Raw genomic sequence first — 24,522 nt, forward strand, 5'->3', positions numbered from 1 at the left:
ATACAGTTGAAAAGACCAATTACAAGCTACAAAAGAGGTGGAGTTTCACCTTTCACCTCCCAGAGCTGAAATTAAATAGTTCTATTCATGTGCTAAACACTATCTGTATTTTTGCAAAGCACAATACATTCAATGAAATAAATGCATGCAGAAAATTACTGAGGAGGGCTTCTTTGGGTTAAATAATACTGGAATAGAGAAGTGCTTCAAAAAAGTGTGAATCTGTTCACTACTGACTGAAATAAGTAAGTGAAATAAAAAGTAACTGAAAGAGATGAAAATTAAGATGCCGGAAAGGAGGGGACTGATTAAGACAAGGGAGGGAGAGAGGAAAGGCATCTGATAAAAAAGGGGACATGAACAAACACACTGAGACACAGGGAGAGAGGGAGAAAAGGAACTGTTAAAACGTTTGTTCGCTCTTGCCAGTCTCAGCATCGCTCAGCTTCTGCAGGAGGCTGCAGCTCCATCCCTCCAGGATCTCTACCAGCATCACTGAGCAGATATGAGCTGTTCAGTTCCCACTGAAGTCTCCTCACTCTCAGCTGGGATCACTTCATGATTTTTTTTTTTTTATGGATGACAACAGCCAGCCGTATATAAATGGATTTGTCGCAACAGAACTAATTTGAGTTCAAACACGGGATCTGGAGAAGGGGGGAGAGAGAGATCAGACAGAACAAGGGCGCTCCAAGTGAGGTTTTTGTGTTGGTTGTTTGTGGGAGCAGCACTTCATTGTGCCTTGGATATGGGACCGTGCGTCAGCCCAGCGGGATCCGGATCCGGTGCTGTGGGAAGAGCAGCCTCCTGAAGCAGGAAAAAGACCCTCTTCTGGATTTTTTTTTTCTTCTTTTCTTTGATTGTAATTTATTTCTTGCGAGGTGGGGCGGCTGTGGGTTTTACGCGCCGGAATGATGCGTCCCAACCGCTGCTTCATCCTGCTCCTCCTCAACGGAACCGCTTGTTTGGTAAGAGAAGAGTGGGAGTGGGCAAAAAGTCACACTTTGGTTTTCACACACCTTGCTCCGATTTGCAATTGTGTTGCCCATGCATGGTGCACACTGAAATAAGCACTGTAGCTGTTTCATTTAATTTAATCGAGAAAAAAACTTATCCACTCACTGAAACACAGAATTGCTTAAATCTTCGCTAAAATATGCGGGTAATTTTTAAAGCAAAAATGCAAAGAGAGTCTTTGTCTGTTTTGTTCACAATTGCAAATGCTGCTATCCATACAATTTTTCTTATTAATAAGTAAACAGGCTTGAGTTTCTCTCCTGATAGTCAGGTGCGTGGAAATTATTCCCATAATGAAACTGGTGCCGACGCTTTTTAAGCGCTTTAGTCTTTCAACCTGACATTTATTCTATCATTTTTAAGCACTGTAACAATGTGGTAACACATAAAAATGGGGTTACCGCCACAAAAGCTGTTCTTTGAGTCAAATAAAGCGCAAAAAGAAGAGAGAACTGCAAAACCTTTATTTTAAAGTACAAATTTCAAGAACTCAAAAAAGGGGCAACCTAAATCCTATTTTACTCACCAAATTGTTGCCAGAATAATTACCTTATTTCTTTAAAACTAAAGAAATAATTACTATATACAGAAAGTCATGATCATATTTTGCAGTTTTTCTTAAAACTAATAGTAGCATCATAATCATTTAGTGTGATAATGATCCATGATCCTGACATAGGCTACTACTGAATCCAAAAGGCAAAATCTACTACTTCTTCATTTTGAAGATACAATTACAGCAATGAACTTTGAATAAATACTCCCATCCTTACATAACCTGCAATCAAATTTAAATCACCCACTCCTCTTTTAGGTAGATGGATTCAAAAGCAGCTTTTTAATGAGAAGAGACCTCATGATTCACATGAGAAAACTTGAAAAACGTCCTTCCGTTCGGAAACCCCTGGGCTCACTGTAGCTCGGTGGTGCCCAGGGAACGGACTCAAGAGAAGCGCACAGAAGCGGAGATATTCAAGTGATAATGGAACTGTTTAGTTCACTGATGACACTGTGATTCACATGTTGAGGTATTATTGTGGAAATAGAAATAAACACAGTTGCTCTTTTTATGGTTTTAGTTGAACTGGCAACAGTTTTGAGTGAATAGCCGAGAAAGTTCTTCTAAGCTGCCTCAAAATTTGGGAAACGTTCCCCTATTACAGAAGAGATAACCGGCTTTGCACTTGTCTTGATTCTGATATCTTCTCCTGCTCTTCAAAGCTGCAGCCTCCAGTAACCCAGAAGGTGTGTGGTAATGATAGTGAAACTAATTTCTGGGCTTTTTCCTCTCTTTCTTGCCAGACAATGTATCTGAATGAGAACATGACATCTCTCAGCAGGAGATCTGGACTAATTCATTAGCTGTGACATTGATAAATTAGGAAGGAATTAATATATTAAGTCATTCTTTTATTATGCAGCAGAGGAGCACTTGATAATCACATAAGCCCACTCTGCATTAAAAATTCTGATTTGGATTATTTTCTGTAGTAATTCCCAGACAGGGCTCGGTCTCGAGGGATCTTTTGCAAACGATGCCTATTAATACAAGGTGCCACTCCGCTTGTTGTTTATATGATTAATGATGTGTGTCAAATGCTAATTCTCCATATTTGAATGGAGGGTTATGAATAATCCAAACCATCTGAGCTGTATAATTGACTGCTTGAGAAATTGTTTATTTTTGGCAGTGTTTTGAGTTATTTTTCTTCAGTGAAACTCAGTAAGCTCTCTGGATTTGCATCACGGAAATAAACAACCAATATACATATAGGAAGATGATGATCTGTAGAAAATTTGGGATAATAGTTGAATATTTAGCCAGAATATTGCTCCATACACTAAGCAAGTATGGAAGGAGAATATTTTATTTTATTTTGCTTTTATTATGAAAGGTTTTCAGTTTAATTTTCCCAGTTAGAATCTCATTTGTTTCCTTTAAACTCATGAATGTATTTTACACTTTCTATTTAGTTCAAAGAATGTGGGGGCCATATTAAGGTAATCATATAAAAAACTAGAGGTGAACTGGTCACACTTTACCAGGCCGCCTTCCAGTTTTCTTTGAGGTCTGACCTTTTTCTCTACGAATTGTTAAGCCATAAAATATAAAAAGCATGTGCCGCAGGTTCTTTAGTTTTGAATCCAATAGACAATTACAGGATTTTTCCCCTCTATCTTTATCCACTTTTTATTAAAGTGCATCAAAGTACGTGCTGTTTATGTACGTAGAGACTGAAAATAGTTGCAGTTATTACCGTGATTGCTTTATTTAACAGGAAGAAAAAGAATCCGTATCTGACCTGCGGATCAGTAATCAGAGATGATCGCTGAAAAAAATTGGGTGATTCAGATCTCCAGCCATTTGATAGGTGCATTTCTAAAACAACTACTTCTGTTTAGTGTTTCAACTAATTTCTAGCTTAACCAGTTCAGTATACAGTTCAAAATGTTTTAGTGCTTCACTGAAACCATACCAATCCAACAATCTTTACACATTGTATATAATCTGGTGCAGACAGACGTAAAGATAAGCAGGAAGAAAGGAGGTATGGTTGAAAACATGTAACTGAGTAATGTGTGCACAGCAGAGTGCAGATAAGTTCATGGAATTTGGGATGGATAAGATTAATTAGATGTGCTCCTCTCTTTTGCAACAAAATGAGAATCTACCAATAGAAGAATGAAGAGCCCTCAAATAGGACATTGAACTCTGCTGGGGACAACCTGCAATTATTTAAAAATCGTTCCTCTTAGCCTTGAGATGCAGTTTTCCTCCTATTCAGCTAACCAGTTTCAAACGATTTTTAATTAAACATGTCAGTAGGAGTAAAACGATGAAGCAGCTGAACATAACCTTCATGCCCAGCTCCTCGTCCATGCTCACATTGAGCAGTTTTATGCTCCCCACAGAAAAATGTTCTGGAAAGCAGCTTCAGGTTGTCTGTCTGTGGCCATGAGAGTCAAAGCTGCGTTTCAGCATCTGATTCTTTCTGATCCATGCAGACCATCATGCCTGCTTGCTGAGTTTCATGCCCATAACTGAATGCCAGCTGTCACTGTTTGTAGACTGAATTTCTGCATTCATACATATTCAAAGGTCACGATGGCTTGTTCCTATGTATATGCAAGTAATTTGGTATCCAGAAAACACATAAAACCTTTAAGAACTTGCACTGAAAAATTACCGATTTATTTATCACCATACATGAGTTAAAATGAAACATGTAGAAACACTGAAAGCTCTGTAGAGCTGGAATTCATTTTATAACAAGGAAATTGTACACTTCCAAGTGCAAGTTGGAATCACAGCATCCAGGAAGCAACACTTTACAGCCAATAACAGTTTGCATACCCATGTACACACACTGGGAGCACCTGAAGATAGGTGAGTGAGATAAAAAAAAACAACTGATGATTATTCTTACCACGTCAGACTCGCCATTCTGTTCTAAACTGTCACAAACTCTCAGATTCATGTTTCTTAGACGCCTGTCCTCCTCTCAGGGTCAGCTGCCTTGTCCTTACAGATACATCCCACACTAAGCACACAAATCTTCTGAATCTAAAGATATCCAAACTTTCTCTGTTAACACTAATCCTGCACAGGCTTGCTGCTGCGGTCCTCTGTGCCGTCGCTCTTGCAGTGTGCATGTCGGAGCTCATGAACTTTAACTCTCCACCATAAAGGGGTTGGACAATTCAATTCAATTCAATTCAGTTTTATTTATATAGCGCCAATTCACAACACATGTTGTCTCAAGGCACTTCACAACAGTCAGGTACATACATTCCAATTAATCCTAACAATTGAACAGTGCAGTCAGAGTTAGCCTTTTATTCAAATTGGATAAAACGTTTTTCTATCTAAGGAAACCCAGCAGATTGCATCCAGTCAGTGACTTGCAGCATTCCCTCCTCCTGGATGAGCATGTAGAGACAGTGGACAGTCACTGGTGTTGATTTTGCAGCAATCCCTCATACTGAGCATGCATGTAGCGACAGTGGAGAGGAAAAACTCCCTTTTAACAGGAAGAAACCTCCAGCAGAACCAGGCTCAGTGTGAGTGGCCATCTGCAATGACCGACTGGGGGTTTGAGAGAACAGAGCAGAGACACAAAGAGAACAAAGAAGCACTGATCCAGGAGTACTTTCTATGGGAAGGAAAAGTAAATGTTAATGGATGTAGCTCCTTTAGTCGTTTCACCTAGAAAGAAAGAACAGATAAACTCTGAGCCAGTTTTCAAGGTTAGAGTCTGAAAGAGAGCACATAGAGTTAGTTACAGTTAAGCTCAGTCAATCGCCATGTCTAGGAGAGAGAAAGGGTTAAACACTAAAAGACAGGGCTATGTGGATCATCGGTAGAGGGTGAGCATTAAGTTGTTGTCAGCAGAAGCTCGGACGATTCCCCTCTCCAGAAAGGTGTCACAGGTAGACACAGAGCCAGGCCAGGTGTAGCTTCTAGGAAGAGAAAAGAGAGAACATAAAGTTAAAAGCTGAAATAACAGCAAACAATGCAAAAATTGGAGAGTAGTGTGAGAATGTAGCAAAGAGGGTGAAAGTGGTCATTATGTCCTCCAGCAGCCTAAGCCTATAGCAGCATAACTACAGAGATAGTTTCAGTTCAGATTATTTAGTTAAACGGCGCTTATTTACAACAATGTCGTCTCAAGGCACCCCACAAAGGGCCCCACTGATGGTCATTGTTATACTAAAAACCACAAGGATTGGGATACCTCTCTCTGTCAGACTGATTATAACCATTGGAAAAGAGAAACTGAAACACCTGTCATTTTAGTGTGGGAGGTTTCATGGCTAAATTGGACCAGCCTGGTAGCCAGTCTTCATTGATTGCACATTGCACCAGTAAGAGCAGAGTGTGAAGGTTCAATTAGCAGGGTAAGAGCACAGTTTTGCTCAAAATATTGAAATGCACACAACATTATGGGTGACATACCAGAGTTCAAAAGAGGACAAATTGTTGGTGCAAGTCTTGCTGGCGCATCTGTGACCAAGACAGCAAGTCTTTGTGATGTATCAAGAGCCACGGTATCCAGGGTAATGTCAGCATACCACCAAGAAGGACGAACCACATCCTACAGGATTAACTGTGGACGCAAGAGGAAGCTGTCTGAAAGGGATGTTCGGGTGCTAACCCGGATTGTATCCAAAAAACATAAAACCACGGCTGCCCAAATCACGGCAGAATTAAATGTGCACCTCAACTCTCCTGTTTCCACCAGAACTGTCCATCGGGAGCTCCACAGGGTCAATATACACGGCCGGGCTGCTATAGCCAAACCTTTGGTCACTCATGCCAATGCCAAACGTCAGTTTCAATGGTGCAAGGAGCGCAGATCTTGGGGTGTGGACAATGTGAAACATGTATTGTTCTCTGATGAGTCCACCTTTACTGTTTTCCCCACATCCGGGAGAGTTACGGTGTGGAGAAGCCCCAAAGAAGCGTACCACCCAGACTGTTGCATGCCCAGAGTGAAGCATGGGGTTGGATCAGTGATGGTTTGGGCTGCCATATCATGGCATTCCCTTGGCTCAATACTTGTGCTAGATGGGCGCGTCACTGCCAAGGACTACCGAGCCATTCTTTGAGGACCATGTGCATCTAATGGTTCAAACATTGTATCCTGAAGGCGGTGCCATGTATCAGGATGACAATGCACCAATACACACAGCAAGACTGGTGAAAGATTAGTTTGATGAACATGAAAGTGAAGTTGAACATCTCCCATGGCCTGCACAGTCACCAGATCTAAATATTATTGAGCCACTTTGGGGTGTTTTGGAGGAGCGAGTCAGGAAACCTTTTCCTCCATCAGTATCACGTAGTGACCTGGCCACTATCCTGCAAGAAGAATGGTTTAAAATCCTTCTGACCACTGTGCAGGACTTGTATATGTCATTCCCAAGACGAATTGACGCTGTATTGGCCGCACAAGGAGGCCCTACACCATACTAATAAATTATTGTGATCTAAAACCAGGTGTTTCAGTTTCATTGTCCAACCCCTGAATGTCTCACACAGATGCTCAAAAAACAAACAAACAGAGAAAGTGGCATTTACGCTCAGAGAGTCTGGACATGCTGTCTCTTTGGAAGGACAATGAAACATTTATTGGGCGGAAAAACATTCAACCTGAGTTAACTTTAAAATAAATACTATGATATGAGATCTACCATTTAACTGAAAGTGACAGAAAAGAAAAAGATTGTGAGATGTCAAAACTGAGACATGAATACATTTACACTCAGTTTTTATTGGTGTTTGAACAATCTCCAGTTTTAAACACAAAACATGCAACCAACTGTTGATGAGATATGAACAGTATTTGATTACAGAACAATATATGTAAATGTAATATAACACATGCCCTTAAAATGCTTGAATTTAGGTTGTATTTATTTGACATGAACTATAAATACAGAATACAAAGATAAGTATAAAATGAACAGTTTTTCAAGGAAAATATATTGTTTGCAATACAATTTCTAGTTGGTAATTCAACTTTCTGGCTTGATTAATTAATAATGAGAAAATTTTTGTTTAGGCTAAACAAGTGCTAAAAACAAATGACATTTTAAAAATAATGTTAAAAAACTAAACACATGTATAGGTTTGTAGCTGAATTATTCAGAGTTAAACAGGTTAAAATTTGAATTAAATTTAGTGTTATCAGAAAGTGATTTTTATATTAGAGATAGTACTGGCAGAATGGGAAATAAACATTTCTGTTGTTTCAATGTGTGATCACATGAAGTAGAGGAGCAAGTTCACTTAAGCAATAATGAATTAGGCAATTTTGCCTTTATTGCTCTGATCAGTTATATGCCGAAAAATTACATTTCTTAAAGTTAAGTAAATAGATCAAAACTAAAGTTTCCATCTTTTTCAGCCTGCAAATGCATCAACCAATAGTATGTTCTTTAGTGTCCCTTGTATTGAGTTTAGTAGAAAACAAATAAATAGGGACATATGCTTAATTAACACACAGCTGTTTTTGTTATTTTATGTCCAATGTTACATTTAATTTTAGAATTTAAACTCAATTTATTCAAACGAGTTTGTATGTATCAGAACAGGCAGATATAAGCAAATGTAGCCTCTGCTTAGTGTCTCCTGCTCTCTTAGAGAACCTGGATCTGCTAATCCAAGTTGTGTACAAACTAGCACAACCTTCCTAATTTGAAACAAAACATTAAAGTTTTCCCCTCTTTCAAAACCCTCTTAGGTCTTTTCGTTGTCCGATGAGCTAACCCCTCCCTCCTACTTCCCTATGTCAAAGGGGATTGCTCAATCCAGCTCTCCATCCAACGGGTCCGGACTTCCCTAAACCTGAAAGGTCTTACTAAGCAGGTTTACTGAAGGTTCTGTTTAAGCTGGTGTCAGGAAATGACTCGCCTAGCCTCTGACAGCTTTCATACAAAAGTCTCGCCCTTCTTCAACTTTAACTGGAGGTCTGGATGACTGAGTAGCAATAAAAGTAATAGGTTTAGCTACCAGTAGCCCCCCAGATAAAATTCTCTTTAAGGGCTCAGACAGCTTTAACAGCTGTTGTATGCATTATAGTTCTTAGAAGGTAAATCAGTATCATTCAAAATGAAAAGAAATTATGAAATCCGGAAATAGTTATCACTGAATCTCTAAGTCAAACAGTTTAACACAAATGTTGTAAAGTAAAAAATCAATCAGTTGCTAAGTGTTTTTATCTTTAGGTTTTTATTGTCCTGCACAGTAAATTTAGATCCCTACCGGTGATTACCGTTGTAAACTTTACATGGAGAATTTCTAATAAATCCCACAAAAGACTTACTTTTATATTAAAAAGGTTTTGATGGATGTAAGTTAAAAGACAATCATGTAATTGCCGTTAAGCATCCTTAAACAAGGAGGGTTTGTGAAAATCTACTGAAAATGCATGGTTCTTGATGCTACACATACATAATTTTCCATTTTCAGTTAAACAAACACAAAGCATTCCCAGAAACAATATATAAACATGAGGAACAGTGGATGAAAAGGGTCGAACCAACTGCCTGGGAGGGTAAAACAGCTTGACTTATTTACAAGCACAGCATGTGTGACCCCAGAGGGTCACCTCATCCCTCCCAGACCCCCCAGTTAGACCCTCCCTCAGTCTTCCACCCGTTCAGCTGCAGGAACAGAGAGAAAACACTCTGACAGCCCTTCATAGGAAAGCAGCGAGCCGTCCTCAGATAGAAAATGTTTACAATGTATTGTGGCATTGCTCCCTGGGAGACAAAGCAGTGGAATGCTATCTGTAGGTTGGCTCAGAGAGTGTGGTTATTTAGTGCGCAGCCTAAAGAAAACCGGTTCGCAAGCTCGGGTGGAATGAGTAGGTGGGACTCCCAGGGGATCCCGATAAATATGCGTTTGACTTTCACACAGAGATGAATAAGTATGAACAGGAAAAATCCTCATTTTAATTTCAGAGAGCTACTGCTGGAGCTGATAATAGCAGAAATTCTGTAAATGTTGTGAAAATTCAAATGGGTTATGGTGAGAGTCAATATTAAATGAACTTTTCATTGTTTCAAGATCTTTTGGCAACCCAACAATATTGGGTGATTTGGGACCGGGGGATGTGGATTTATTGAAGGTGGAACACCAGGCTGTCGGTGGAAGGTGGGATGTGGAAACCAAAGCCTTTTTGATGCTGCTTGCTCCCAGGCACATGCTGACCTCATCTCGGTGTGACTAGAACAATTTCATATCACGCTACAGTAAGACCAGGGAGGGAGAGCCCATTTATACTGTCAATTCTCTGACAATCTGTAAACAGTCAGTTCTGCACGGATGAACGTCGAGTGTGTTGTTCACCAGCACGCTGGCCAGTGACGGTACACTGATTTTCAGGGTCAGAGCGGTGCACATGTCCAAAACAGACCTGCCAAGGGAACTTACCAGGGTTTTCAATTAAAGCAGAGTACCGCCACAGGGAGGGTGAGCTTTTGGCTGAGTACAGAAATTTTGCATTGATTTCTTAACAGAACTGAGAATGAACTGTTGCAGAGTATAGGGCAGCAATTATCCTAAAATTTAAAGAACCAAAAACAGTGCAGTAAAAAGTGTACAGTAAAAGCTCCACTTTACAGCGAGTGTTTTAGTGCTTTTGTAAGAGTTTACTTTACAAGGATGTGGAGTGTTAAAGCACAGAAAGGATTAAAGATAGAGATGCACCAATCAGACATTTACTGGTTCAAGATTGCATTTTTCTTTTGAGACTTTTACTTTGGAGAAAAACAAGATAAAATGAAATTTTGCAGTAACTAGAAAAAGTTTTCTTCTTTAAAAATTGTCTAGCTGCATACCATGGGGCAATCTGAACTGGTAGCACATGACTTTCCCCAGTGGATTAGGGTTAGTTTCCTGTTTTCTTTTAAGTGAAAATTAATATTTGAGAGATGCACCACTCTCCTAGTCTCGAAATTATCAAGTTTCACAGCAGAGATGACTAAGAATGTATTATCCTAAACAGTGTTGTTGTTTTTACCATTTCCCTCAGAAGCTGAAAGCACATGCTATTTACAAATAGTAAAAATATTTCTAAATTGTACAGATACAAAAATTTAAAACCTTAAGAACATTATGAACCAAGCCTAATTTATGAAAAATCTAACAAATAGCAAATAGCAAATGAAGGTCACACCTCTTAGCAGGATTCATGCAATGACAAGTGTGAAAAACTGTTATTTCTTTCTTTTTTATTAATGTCTTTGGTGTTTAACTTTTTGTGCATGTTTTGTTTATTTGAGCATCAGACCCGTTTTATTTTTCTCTACTCTCAAATAATAATAATCAGTGAAACGAACAAGAGACCACAAGAAGAACATAAAGTTCAATTTGTGGGGGTCAGGTGTTTCTGTTGGAGATTTTCTGCAAGGTCTGCAGCAAAGCAAACTCACAGGGCTCACAAGATTTATTTCTGTAACCTTTGTTTCAATTGAGTAAAAGGATTTGCATTGCCAATAAAGGAAAATAGGTTTGCTGCAGAAAATGAAGAAATTACAGGATTATCCCCATTTAGTCAAGTCAAAGTCAAATCAAAGTTTATTCATAGACCACTTTAAAAACAACTAGAACTGACCAAAGTGCTGAACAAGTTACTAAAAGATGTTCAGCAATAATTAAATATGAAACAGTGATGTCCTTATGTGGGCTGGCAATATGACTAGTACAGACTGACTGACAAATGTGTTAATAAGCAAAATACAGAAAAAAGGAAGAAATATACAGAACAACAAAAGTAAGGTCCACTGAATTAAAAAGACAGTAAAATGCAGAACAAATAAAACAAATTTTAGAAGTCAAGCTCAATCTAGATTGAAAGCCAAGTAGAAATGTCAGTCGGTCATTTTCTACCGCTTATTCCGTAGTGGGTCACGGGGAAGCTGGTGCCTATCTCCAGCAGTGTATGGGCGAGAGGCAGGGTCCACCCTGGACATGTCGCCAGTCCATCGCAGGGCAACACACAAACAACCATGCACACACTCATTCATAAACCTAAGGGCAATTTAGAGAGACCAATTAACCTAACAGGCATGTCTTTGGACTGTGGGAGGAAGCCGGAGTACCCGGTGAGAACCCACGCATGCATGGGGAGAACATGCAAACTCCATGCAGAAAGACCCCAGGCTGGGAATTGAACCCAGGACCTTCTTGTTGCAAGGCAACAGTGCTACCAAAGTGCGCCACCGTGCAGCCCCAAGTATAAATGTGTGTCTTTAAAAAAAAAGCTTTAGTGTCGATCTAATGTGCATTGGCAGGCTGTTCTAGAGCTGAGGGACAAAGGCCCCAAAGGCTCGGTCGCCTCGTGTCTTCAGCCTGGTTTTAGGGACTTTGAGCAGAAGCTGGTTACCAGAACTAAGGGTTCTGGCTGGAAAATAAAAGTGGAGCAATACTGAGAGGCACTGAGGTGCCAGTCATTTAAGAGCTTTGAAACCAACCAAAAAAATAAGCCAGTGACGTGAAGAATCAATGAATATCTTCCTAACCTTTATCTGATTTTACTGACCATGTAGAAAATAATGCTCATTTATGTTTATGATACATTTAACAAACAGGAAAATAAGTCAGATTTGTCTGCCGATCAACAATCAGAGCCAATCAAGGCAAAATTGTCCAGTTTCGATCACTGGCCGATTGATTTGTGCCTCACAAATCAAACATGACTCATACAGTTAGGATGGGAATACAACAGTTACAAAGGTTTTCTATTGCATTCATAGTTTTTCCAATTTCTCAGCAGATTTTAAACTAAAGTAAAATGCTTTGGAACAAATTACAAACTGTGTTATAACGAATATGTAATCAGTGTAGATTATTTGGTCCAGATTTGAATGGTCCATATATAGAGCCTTTAATGTTTGTCTAATTCTAAAGTGGTCCTATTTCCATAAAAGCAATAAAACAGCAGACGTGTGTTTTTACAAACAGAATAAAGCTTTCAATAATCTCAATCTGTGCTTTCTTCAGAAGTTTATGGTATAGGTTTGATTGAACATTCCTCTCACAAATATCTGCCTTTCATTTCAACTGTTTAGGAAAACATGATGATTTAATGCTGTAGCATAAACAATTTAATCACCAAATAGACCAGGAAGCCACACATTTTTGGACATGTCAGAACATTTCAGCATATGAGCACAGCCCTCACATGCCATATATTGCACATTTACGCCACTGCTACAGAATTGACACAATTGGGAGTCAGATATTGCAGCAACGATCCAATAACAATGTTACATTTGCTTTTCTTTCTAAATCAATAAAGATTCACTCACATTGACAAGCAGAATGATCACAACTGAAAGTGAAACTGAGGGCTTGACCATCTTTCTAAATTATCTGGCTAATAATTTTATGACGACTTTATCATAGAGCATTGAAATTTCGTTCGCAGTCTGTTGACTGATCAAGGATGTGTTCTGGCTCAGAACTGGATGCATTTTACATCCTCTATCCCAGCACTGTTCCTAACAGAGGCACATCAAAAGCGACAGTACTTAATGTTCCACAAAATCTACCTTATGGTAAATGGACTGAACTTATATAGCGCTTTTCCAGACATGCAGACCACTCAAAGCGCTTTACACTAGAGCCACATTCACCCAATCGCACTCACTAACGCTCACACATTCATACACCGATACGCAGATCGGTAGGCAACTTGAGGTTAAGTGTCTTGCCCAGGGGCACATCGACATATGGCAAGAGGAAGCTGGAATCGAACCTTCTGATTGCAAGACGACTATTCTTCCTACTGAGCCACAGTCGCCTTATCTCCTTGTAACAAGCATCTTTTAATGTGCCAGCACAAAGGTAGTATTTAGTGTTTTACATTTTGAAATAGAGAGGATAAGAGTCCTATCCTAAGATTCAGTTTGATTCTAAAACTGTGAAAAAGCCCTTTGGTGTAGCTAGGAAGCACAGAAGCAGATGCTAGCTTTGGCATCTTCAGTAACTAATGAATAGTCACTCCAGCTATTCTCACAGTGCTTACAAATAGTTAATATCTTGTCTGTTACAGTGGCAGTGCATAAGAAATTTAAACATGGTGGAGTTCTCCTCAATGTTAGTTGCTGGCCAGCCCAGCGAAATCTTTAATTATGATTTCTGTCAGTAAAACACAGAAACAACTCACTAACTCCTGCGTCAAAGCTAAACCACTTAGTTTTATACTTCAGGCTCATTCTAATAGCGTGCAGTTCAGAAGACAAAGTCACATACAGACAGGAACTAGTGAGCATTTTGAAAAAGACTTCATTTTCTCAAGAAATATTGCAAGGTTTTAATGTAACAGTATCCGTTGCCATGAGATCTTATAACACCCTTACAGTTCACTGTTCAAATGTGGACACAGTATAAATGATGGTGATGGTTTTTTAACAATTACTCATTGACCCTGTTTCAAACTAGCAGCAAACTAGGTATTTAGTTACAAATTAGGAGTAAAAAACATTAATTATTTCAGATGAGAACCCTAAATAATAGGAGCATAAGATCTAGCAATATTCAATCAATGTATTTTACATAAATGTAAAGTCTGTCTTGCTAATATTTGCAGTGTCATGTACCAGCTGTAATAAGTCTTGGAAATCAAGGTTAATGCTTTAAACTTCATCCTGTTTGATACTTTTATTTTGAAGGAGAAAAGGACGTAGTTCATGAATTACCTTGTTGGTTCGAATCTTGTCATGCTGGCTGACAATCCTCAGTTATATTAAGGCTGAAGACATCCCTCCACTTTTAAATTGTTTGGCAGGAAACACTGGAAGACTAACAGACAAGATGCAGACAATTTGTAAACTCTTTAAAATTGACCTGAGTGGCTATTAACTGATTATAGCTGCATTTCCATTACAAATGTGCGCAAAACTTTGTCGATATTCTGTCCATGTCGAAAAAACACAATTTCGCAATTGCGGTGTTTACATTGAATAAGAAATACAATTAAAATCGCATGTGAATAAGTTTATTCACATGATAATTCATTAAAAAACATGGCGGCGACGGATGTAAACGCTTCCAAACACTTGTAAATAGTCACATTTCTTAGCTATTTGGAATCTAAAATGCTGGTAATGCCCCTGTCATGAACTAAATTTAAAAAACACTCCGTCACCTGGTGAATCCAAACATGATGTGCCATCATCCTCCTACTACTTCCTTTCTACTAACTTAGTTTTTCAAAATAGCTGTGTTTCCATTAAGCAAGTTTTTTTCGAAATTACAATTTGTGCAATTTGATGGTCTAATATGCTAATGACGCTAAAGTTAACAGATCCTTCCTAGTTTCTTATCTAAGCTCTCTAAGGGCTGGACTTCATGTGATCTCCACTAGTTGAAAATATTAAACATTTAGACATGAACTGAAATAGTTTAGACTGAACACAGACTATTTAAAATAGAGTTTGAGAATATTAAACTTTTATTCTAATAAAACTTGGGTTTTCAATGCTTTGTGGCATTAAGATCACCTTAGAATGAGACAACCATAAATCCCTCAATATTTAAACTAGTCAACCCTTGTCTGAAATATTCTGCACTGATCACAGATTCTTTAAACACAAGTTGTGATTTGTAAAACCGTAACTTAAAAAAAAAAAGTGTATTCTTTGTTTCTTGTCATTAACCCAGTATTGTATATTGTCTCATCTTCTGAGCTTAATGTTACACCTCTTCTTATTAAGTAGGATTGAACATGAAGTTTTTTTTTCAGCGGTTTTCTGAATTTGTTACCTGAATGGTGTTAATATTGCATTTGTGGCTTTAATCAACTGAGTTCAATAAGCCTCTGCATTACCCTGAACTCCGAGGTAAAGATCTGGGGCAAAAGCGTCCCCTGCCACCACTCTCCATCCTCCTTACACTGCCAACTTGTCGATATCACATAATGTAAAAATTTGATAGGCAATTCAGAGCCCAGCTTCATTCTGAACATACAAAATGAGCTTGGTTCCCCAGGGAGCCACCCACCAACTGAACCTTTGCCGAATGAGCCAGGTGAAAGGTTTGAGGATGCATAAAGCTTGGATGGATTGAGAGAAAGAGTTTCAAATAGAAAGATTCAGTGTGGTGAGTTAGTCACCCACAGCAGACCTTAAGCTCCCTTGACCCCCAAGAAGCTCGAGTAAATTATTCATTGAGAGTCAAATGGCTTGTTTCTGGTGAAATTACCTTTCTCCCCCTCAACTCTTCTTAGATCTACACAAGCCAGAAGAATAATTAGGCCACTGCCATTTTCAGGCTTTAATCGTGTAACAAAGAAATCTCCTGCAGTGAGCATATTACATCTGGAGTGGGGTGAGAGGTGCAAAGGAGAGGGAAAGAAGAATGAGGCATTGATCGACACACAAATCGTACCTACTCCTAATAAAAAAATAATGTCATTTAAAAGTTTAAGGCTTTAGCTCTGCAGTCAGATGAAAGCGGAGTCATTATTGAACTTGTCAGCTCCCCAAGACAAGTGCACAATTTAGACATTTATTGTTCATTCATAAATCATCTCCAAGTGTTGTTTTTAAATGAGTAAAAAAAAGACAAAAACTGACACATTTCAACTAAATTTCAGCTTAAGATGCCGTCATGAGGGTTGGAGGAAAGTCTTCACTTTTATTCCTTATCTAGACTTGCAAATGGAAGCCGTCAGCACAAAACCTTTATATTATCATGTATAATCCATTTTTTAAAAAGGGCTGACATTATCATGATGTCGAATGTTCTCTCTACTTTCAGCTCTGACTTTGATTTCTTCACTGGGGATTCAGGGATAGATCGTGCTCTTGAGCTGCTATGTAAACGCTCCACTTTGGTCATCACCTAGTCACCAGCTTCGTCTGTCTGTCACTTGGTGCTCAGTAAACAGGGTGAAAAACAGCAACCTGTCGTGATCAAACACATACAGTCAGTAAAGTTAAACCCAAACGGTTAACACAATGATGAGAACAGAGAGGAACTGAACTGAACATTTTCTTTTGTTTTCAAGTTTTTAATGGATAACATTTGTCCATTGTCTGTATTCCTGTTCATTTCAATTTTCAAAAAAAGTGTAGTATTTCTTTTATTACAGTGTCTCAGCGTCACTGAAATAATCAGTTTGCAATATCAGACTCAAAAATCAATCTATCTCACGTGATGCAGTTCACCTTCTAAAAAATAAATTGCCACAGACAGTTTTCCAATTTACGTTAGTTTACAATTTCCAGCTATACACCCTTCCATGGTCTGCAAAACCATCCATCATTCTTCCACCTGCTGTACAGCCAACATCATCACCATCCTGAACAAAAAAAGAAAACCAAGTATGGACAGTAACCCTTATCCATTATCATTATTTTCTCTATGGGCAAACTAGGAACCACAGAGAATAAACTTATTTTATTCTGTTTGCAAGTTAATGAACTAAACAGGCTCATTAGTTAGTTCAGCTTAACAATTATAGATTAACAATGCTAAATGTGGAAAGGAGATTTATTGATAGTTAGCAGGCTTAATGAGCAGCTTAACAAAATAAAACCTTATAGCAAACCCCTGGGTAGGGAGCTACCCCACCTAGAATCGGACATTTAAGTCACATGCATGCAAGTCAGGCATGTGACTTAAAGGCCTTTAGAAGCTATAACAAAACATTAAAAAAGACCAGTTAAGATGATCACAAGAAGGTTTGACTCATTAAAAGCAAAATATAAGGAAATCAAGGATCAAGTAAGACTATTGCACAGTAGTTTGTTCTCCAAGACTAATGGGACATATTTTGCTTAATTCAACCTCTGATCTCTGCTCAATATTACAACCGTGTGCATCTGTCACCAAGGGAAAAGAGTTAAAACCTGGTACCTGTCACTTCAACAGGCAGCCCATTGCCAGTGGAACAGGAAGGCTTATGAGGATCAATCTCCTCCCTGAACTTTCTGCTGGGAGAACGGCCTGAGGCCCGTGCTCGCTGAGCCTGAATGACTCACATTTACCACAGCGACAGAGCCCACTGTCACCTCCCTTCCTCTCCAGCGATTCCCCTGACTCACTGAGTGCACATGACAAATGACAGAATCACCCTGAACCTCTGCCCCTTCTCTGAAGCCCGACTGCCCATCGCCCACACTTCGCCTGCAGTACCAAGTACCATGAAATCCAACGAACTTATGCTGACAGAAATTTGTTCTGGCATTTCCAAAGTGCCATTACCCCATGTGTCTGGTTAATGTGTCATTGAAGGATGACTTGTTGCACCATGTTTCAGTTGTGGGGACAAAGGAGTGATGTACAGGGGTTGGACAATGAAACTGAAACACCTGGTTTTAGACCACAATCATTTATTAGTATGGTGTAGGACCTCCTTTTGCGGCCAATACAGCATCAATTTGTCTTGGGAATGACATATACAAGTCTTGCACAGTGGTCAGAGGGATTTTAAACCATTCTTCTTGCAGGATATTGGCCAGGCCATTACGTGATACTGGTGGAGGAAAACGTTTCCTGACTCGCTCCTCCAAAACACCCCAAAGTGGCTCAATAATATTTAGATCTGGTGACTGTGCAGGCCATGGGAGATGTTCAACTTCACTTTCATGTTCATCAAACCAATCTTTCACCAGTCTTGCTGTGTGCATTAGCCTCGGAGCTTCGCTTTCTCTTTGTTTTTGTATTTTGTGTTTTTATGTTTTTCGAGCCACAGTTCTGTGGTCTCATTCAGTAGAGAGGAACTTCTCAACATCAGAGAGTCCTCTCTTGGGTTTTTTTCACCATCTTTCATTGATCCGAGGTTCACTGAGCTTCTGGCAAGCGGAGCTGCGGCTCTATATGGGATTCTGCGCCGAAAACGACGGAGGGGAAAGCGTGCTGGCGCGCTGGTAAAGCTCCGCAAAAGAGGACTTCGCACACCACTGCCTTCAATCCACCTGGCAAATGTCCGCTCTCTCAACAAGATGGACGAGCTGCTTCTTCTTACCGGTAAAAGCACGGACCTCCGCGGATCAGCAGTTCTCTGCTTTACCGAAACATGGCTGAGTGAAAACATCCCTGACTGAGCACAGCTGATGCCGGACTTCCAGCTGCTCAGAGCGGATCGCAGCGCGGAGCTATCGGGGAAGAAGCGAGGAGGCGGAATCTGCTTTTATATAAATGAAAGTTGGTGCAGAGACGTAAAAGTGCTGGGAAAAACATGTAGCCCGGATCTGGAGTCATTTTCCATAATCTGTAAGCCGTTTTATTCACCGAGAGAGTTTTCCTCGTTTATAATAATCGGCTCATATATTCCACCGCATGGCTGCACTTCTGCCGCGGAAAAACATCTTGCTGAGCTGATTACAGACGTGGAGAAAAAATACATGGACACTTTCATCATAATACTGGGAGATTTTAACAGAGCAAACCTCTCAAATGAACTCCCCAAATACAGACAGCATATTAAGTGTCCCACCAGAAACCAAAACAGACTGGACCATTGTTACACAGCTTTAAAGGACTCATATCATGCTGTTACCAGGGCTGCTCTGGGTTTTTCGGATCATTATCTAATCCACCTCATCCCAACCTACAGACAGAGACTAAGAGCTTCCAAACCCAAGGTTCACACTGTTAAGAAGTGGACTGAAGAATCAAAGCAGATGCTACAGGCCTGCTTTGAATGCACAGACTGGACTGTTTTTGAAACCTCAGCCACTGACTTAAACCAACTAACTGATGTGGTGACATCATACATCAGTTTCTGTGAGGACATGTGTGTGCAGACCAAGACCTTCTGCACCTTTGGGAACAATAAGCCATGGTTTATTCCACACCTCAGGAATCTACTCAGGGAAAAGGTAGAAGCTCACAGCAGTGGAGATTGGGCGCGGTACAGGCAGGCCAGGAACAGACTAACAAAAGAGATCAAAGCAGCTAAGAGAAGCTATAGTGAGAAGCTTAAGAACAGCCTTTCTACTGGTGACACTTCAGCTGTATGGACCGGTCTGAGAAACCTGACTGCCTACAAGAGCCCCTCCACCCTTTCTGAACAGAGTCGTCTCCTGGCCAACCGTCTGAATGGCTTCTACTGCAGACATGACAAGAAGCCATTCACACCTCAAATCATCCCCTCTACATCCCATTCAGGAACAAATTCCTCCCATAAAGCAACCAACCCCCCACCATCAGATCCTCTGCCTGCACTAAAGATCTCCGAGGAAGAGGTAAACAGACTCTTTCAGCGCATGAAAACAAAGAAAGCTGGAGGACCTGATAATGTCTCCCCATCATGTCTGAAAGCCTGCGCACATCAACTTGCTCCGATCTTCACAAGGATCTTCAACAAGTCACTGGAGAAATGTGAGGTCCCCTCCTGCCTCAAACGATCCACCATCATCCAGGTTCCCAAGAAACCCACCATCGTAGGATTAAATGACAACAGGCCTGTAGCCCTGACGTCTGTGGTCATGAAATCCTTTGAGCGCTGGTGCTGAAGCACCTGAAAACATCACAGGCCCCCTGCTGGACCCCCTGCAATTTGCTTACCGAGCAAACAGGTCGGCAGATGATGCTGTTAACTTAGTTCTACACTTCATCCTGCAACACCTCGACCACCCAGGGACGTACGCCAGGATCCTGTTTGTAGACTTCAGCTCGGCCTTCAGCACTATCATACCAGACATCCTCCACCATAAGCTCACCCAGCTCAACGTCCCAGCCTCCACCTGTCAGTGGATCAACAGCTTCCTGACAGACCGACAGCAGCAGGTGAGACTGGGGAGCATCTTCTCCTGATCCAGATCAATAAGTACTGGTGCCCCCCAGGGGTGTGTTCTATCCCCACTCCTCTTCTCTCTGTACACAAATGACTGCACCGCATCGGACTCGTCTGTGAAACTCCTTAAGTTTGCAGACAACACCACAGTCATTGGACTGATCCAGGACGGTGATGAGTCTGCATACAGACAGCAGGTGGATCGGCTGGTACACTGGTGCGGTCAGAACTACCTTGAACTGAACCCACTCAAGACTGTGGAAATGGTGGTGGACTTTCGGAGAACACCACCCCCATACACCCCCCTCACCATCCTCAACAACACTGTATCGGCCGTGGACCACTTCAGCTTCTTAGGAACCACCATCTCTGAGGACCTGAGATGGTCTTCACACATAGACACTGTTCGAAAGAAGGCCCAGCAGAGACTGTACTTCCTGAAGCAACTCAAGAACTTCAACCTTCCACAGGAGCTGTTGGTCATCTTCTACACTGCCATCATTCAGTCTGTCCTGTCTTCATCCATCTCAGTGTGGTTTGGCTCATCCACAAAACAGGACAGGTCCAGACTGCAACGAATAATCAGGACTGCAGAGAGAATCAGAGCTGACCTTCCCTCCATCCAGGACTTATACAGGTCTAGGGTCAAGAAAAGAGCTGCCAAAATCTCTGCAGACCCCACACGCCCTGCACATAAACTGTTTAGAGTTTTACCTTCAGGCCGCCGCTACAGAGCACTGTTTACTAAAACCAGCCGCCACAAAGACAGTTTCTTCCCCCAGGCTGTTTCTCTGATGAACATTCAATAGAGTATAGAACAACAGCATACAGATGTTGCAAATGCACCTTTTCTATTAGATATGTGTATATTGTACATTGTAAATTTGTATATTCTGTAATGCAAAAACAGAACAAAAGAGCAAAGTGTACCGGAGTCAAATTCCTTGTTTGTATGCACGAACTTGGCAATAAAGCTGATTCTGATTCTGATACATGGCACCGCCTTCAGGATACAATGTTTGAACCATTGGATGCACATGGTCCTCAAGAATTGTTCGGTAGTCCTTGGCAGTGACGCGCCCATCTAGCACAAGTATTGGGCCAAGGGAATGCCATGATATGGCAGCCCAAACCATCACTGATCAACCCCCATGCTTCACTCTGGGCATGCAACAGTCTGGGTGGTACGCTTCTTTGGGGCTTCTCCACACCGTAACTCTCTCGGATGTGGGGAAAACAGTAAAGGTGGACTCATCAGAGACCAATACATCTTTCACATTGTCCACAGCACAAGATTTGCGCTCTTTGCACCATTGAAACCAACGTTTGGCATTGGCATGAGTGAGCAGCCCGGACGTGTATATTGACCCTGTGGAGCTCCCGACGGACAGTTCTGGTGGAAACAGGAGAGTTGAGGTGCACATTTAATTCTGCCGTGATTTGGGCAGTCGTGGTTTTATGTTTTTTGGATACAATCCGCGTTAGCACCCGAACATCCCTTTCAGACAGCTTCCTCTTGCGTCCACAGTTAATCCTGTTGGATGTGGTTCGTCCTTCTTATGCTGACATTACGCTGGATACCTTGGCTCTTGATACATCACAAAGACTTCCTGTCTTGGTCACAGATGAGCCAGCAAGATGTGCACCAACAATTTGTCCTCTTTTGAACTCTGGTATGTCACCCATAATGTTGTGTGCATTTCAATATTTTGAGCAAAACTGTGCTCTTACCCTGCTAATTGAACCTTCACACTCTGCTCTTACTGGTGCAATGTGCAATCAATGAAGACTGGCTACCAGGCTGGTACAATTTAGCCATGAAACCTCCCACACTAAAATGACAGGTTTTTCAGTTTCATTGTCCAACCCCTGTACATACCCAACTATATTGTTTTGTGATTAAAATAATGTCTGTGTATGCACTTTAAAACATTCTGTTAAAGTGAAAAACTGCATTAATCTTTTGCCCTAATAAAACAAGACTTAACTCTGAGGTTATTCTTTACCATCTCAATTTGCTTACAGAGCAGAAGTTGGAAGACTGCTGATAGTTAGATACTACAGCTCATATACTTTACTAGTTAAATGCAGAGAGGCAAAAGAGTTGTAGCAGTATGCAGTTTTTCCAGAGTGCAGTAAGAGCAGCAGAGCTTGTTAAAATATTCACAGAAGAAAATCGTTTTTGCACAGAGATGGCATGTAATACAGGATATATCTTCACCAAAGCATGCATACAAACATTCCAATAAAACATTAAATCCCATTTCACTGCAATTTTTTTAATGCAACGGCTCAGGCTTTTCTCTCAGCCATAATAAGCTCAGTCTAACATTTGTCTTTTACAATGATGCTGTGTACTGAAACTGACACCTCCAGTGGTGCCATCTCTCCTCATGTACCTCAGCTTCTTTGGTTCCATCCTGAAGACTTCCTGAAAGGAAAGCTACTGCTTAAACTGTTTGCTCAGAGAGACTCCTGAGAATAATTACAAAATGATCCTAAATGTAAGGGTCAGTTTTAAAGAAATTCAGTAGTTTTACAACTGCAGAAGATATTTTTTTAGGAAACAGCAGGGAATAGGTGAAGTCCAGTAGCCACCTGTATTGAAGACAACAAATCAAACAGAAAGTTATGTTTCCTTATTTGAAACAGTTCAAATTAGACTCAGCTTAATTTGTTTTTCAAATAAGCAATGAAATCTCTCTAACTGAAGAGGAAGGAGCCCTTGTCCGGGCTGTAATGGGCGCCCGTCAGGAATTTAAAGGACCTGAGTGGCAGTGTAGCACAGCGGCAGACAGGTAACTAGAGCAGTGGACATCTGGCCTGCAGAGCCGTAGTGGGAATAAAGCCAGATTATAGGGAAACCGGGAGTCCTCTTAACTGAGTCCAAACATCAGACCACAACCACATCACTGAGAATCCTTTCATGGGACTTGAATTGCAATGCCTATCTTTATGAAAGGAAATACATGTTTTTACAAAAACAGAAAATCAATACCACTGACTGACTGTGCTGCAAGTTAACAAATGTGACTGTGCCTGAAAAACCTGCAGAAAATGAAATAAAAATGAGTCAGACATAATCATCCTGACTAAGCCTGTATAAGGAAGCTCTAGCAGTCAAGACAGTCACTGGATCAGAGCACAGACAGCGATGCATGCATTATGCATCACTGTAAAATCTATTCAAGTGAAGCGCACAGACATATTACATTCACATCACTTATTGTTTGCATTTGCACAACTTAGAATTCACAATGTGTGTCTGTGTGTGTGTTCTCCAAATGGAAAGAATGCAACAATGCTGAAAACTTCCTTGAGACATTAGACAGAAGCTATCTGCTAATAGATCATTACCGCTGAATAATTATCCATTACTTCGCTCTCGCATTTACACACTCTTCACAAAACTACTGCTGAGCACAGCAGTACTATCGCTTCTCCTTCTGTCCTCTTCCCTTCCCCCTAGCTAAAGTTAACATCTGACAGCTTTGTTTGTGTGCCAATAGTTTTTTTTTTCTTTAATTAGAACACTGGAAGTCTTAATTGGACATTACACTTTATTCTTGGGTCCTCCTGACGGCCCACCTCCCTTTCCTTTAACTCTTTGATCCTCTAACAAAATTTTCTAAGGCAGTTGCAGCTTCCTCTGCACGCTGATCGCAGTGCTTAAGAGGCAGAAAGCTCACTTTCACACACAAGCAACTCTCCAGAGAATACGGCACATTTGGAGTCTGTGTCATTTGAGGTTTTGACATACGAGGGATATGCAGTGGATTTAAAGTATACACATACCTTTTAAAACGAGAGTTTATGTGACATTAAAAAATACCATGGCTAATAATTACTTTTTTCTTGTCTTTTTTTTTTTACATGTCCTGTCCAGCAGAGTAGCACTCAGAATATTTGTCTGAGTGCCAAGAAGAAGCCTAACCGATTTACTTTCACAAGTGGAGCATTACGGCTAACGCTATAATCCGATGCTTGACATATATAAAGAAACTTTATTAGAAACTGCTTTGGGATTATTTCACATGGAGACATAAACGAAAGGGGAAAAAAGGAAGCAGGAAAGACAGAGAGGTGGGGCAAAAAGGTAAATGGGAGAGAACGAGAAAAGAATAGAGATAATTTTAATTTTATATAGCACCAATTTACAACACATCTTCTCAATGCAATTTACAAAGTTAATTGAATCAAATCATACAGATTTCAAGCCAGGTACATACATTCCAATTAATCCTAT

General features: G+C 40.5%; 1 protein-coding gene across 1 annotated transcript in view; it reads left to right on the forward strand.

The window, feature by feature from the left end:
• Positions 1-875: 875 nt before the first annotated feature.
• LOC124863761 (neurexophilin-1-like) overlaps positions 876-24,522 on the forward strand; it is a 30,042-nt gene continuing 6,395 nt past the window's right edge. Inside the window, exon 1 of the mRNA XM_047358231.1 lies at positions 876-968. Coding sequence (XP_047214187.1) covers positions 912-968 — 57 coding nt within the window. The 5' untranslated portion in view covers positions 876-911. The remainder of the gene's footprint in view (positions 969-24,522) is intronic.

Source organism: Girardinichthys multiradiatus, chromosome Y, assembly GCF_021462225.1.
Source record: "Girardinichthys multiradiatus isolate DD_20200921_A chromosome Y, DD_fGirMul_XY1, whole genome shotgun sequence".
Classification (NCBI taxonomy): Eukaryota; Metazoa; Chordata; class Actinopteri; order Cyprinodontiformes; family Goodeidae; genus Girardinichthys; species Girardinichthys multiradiatus.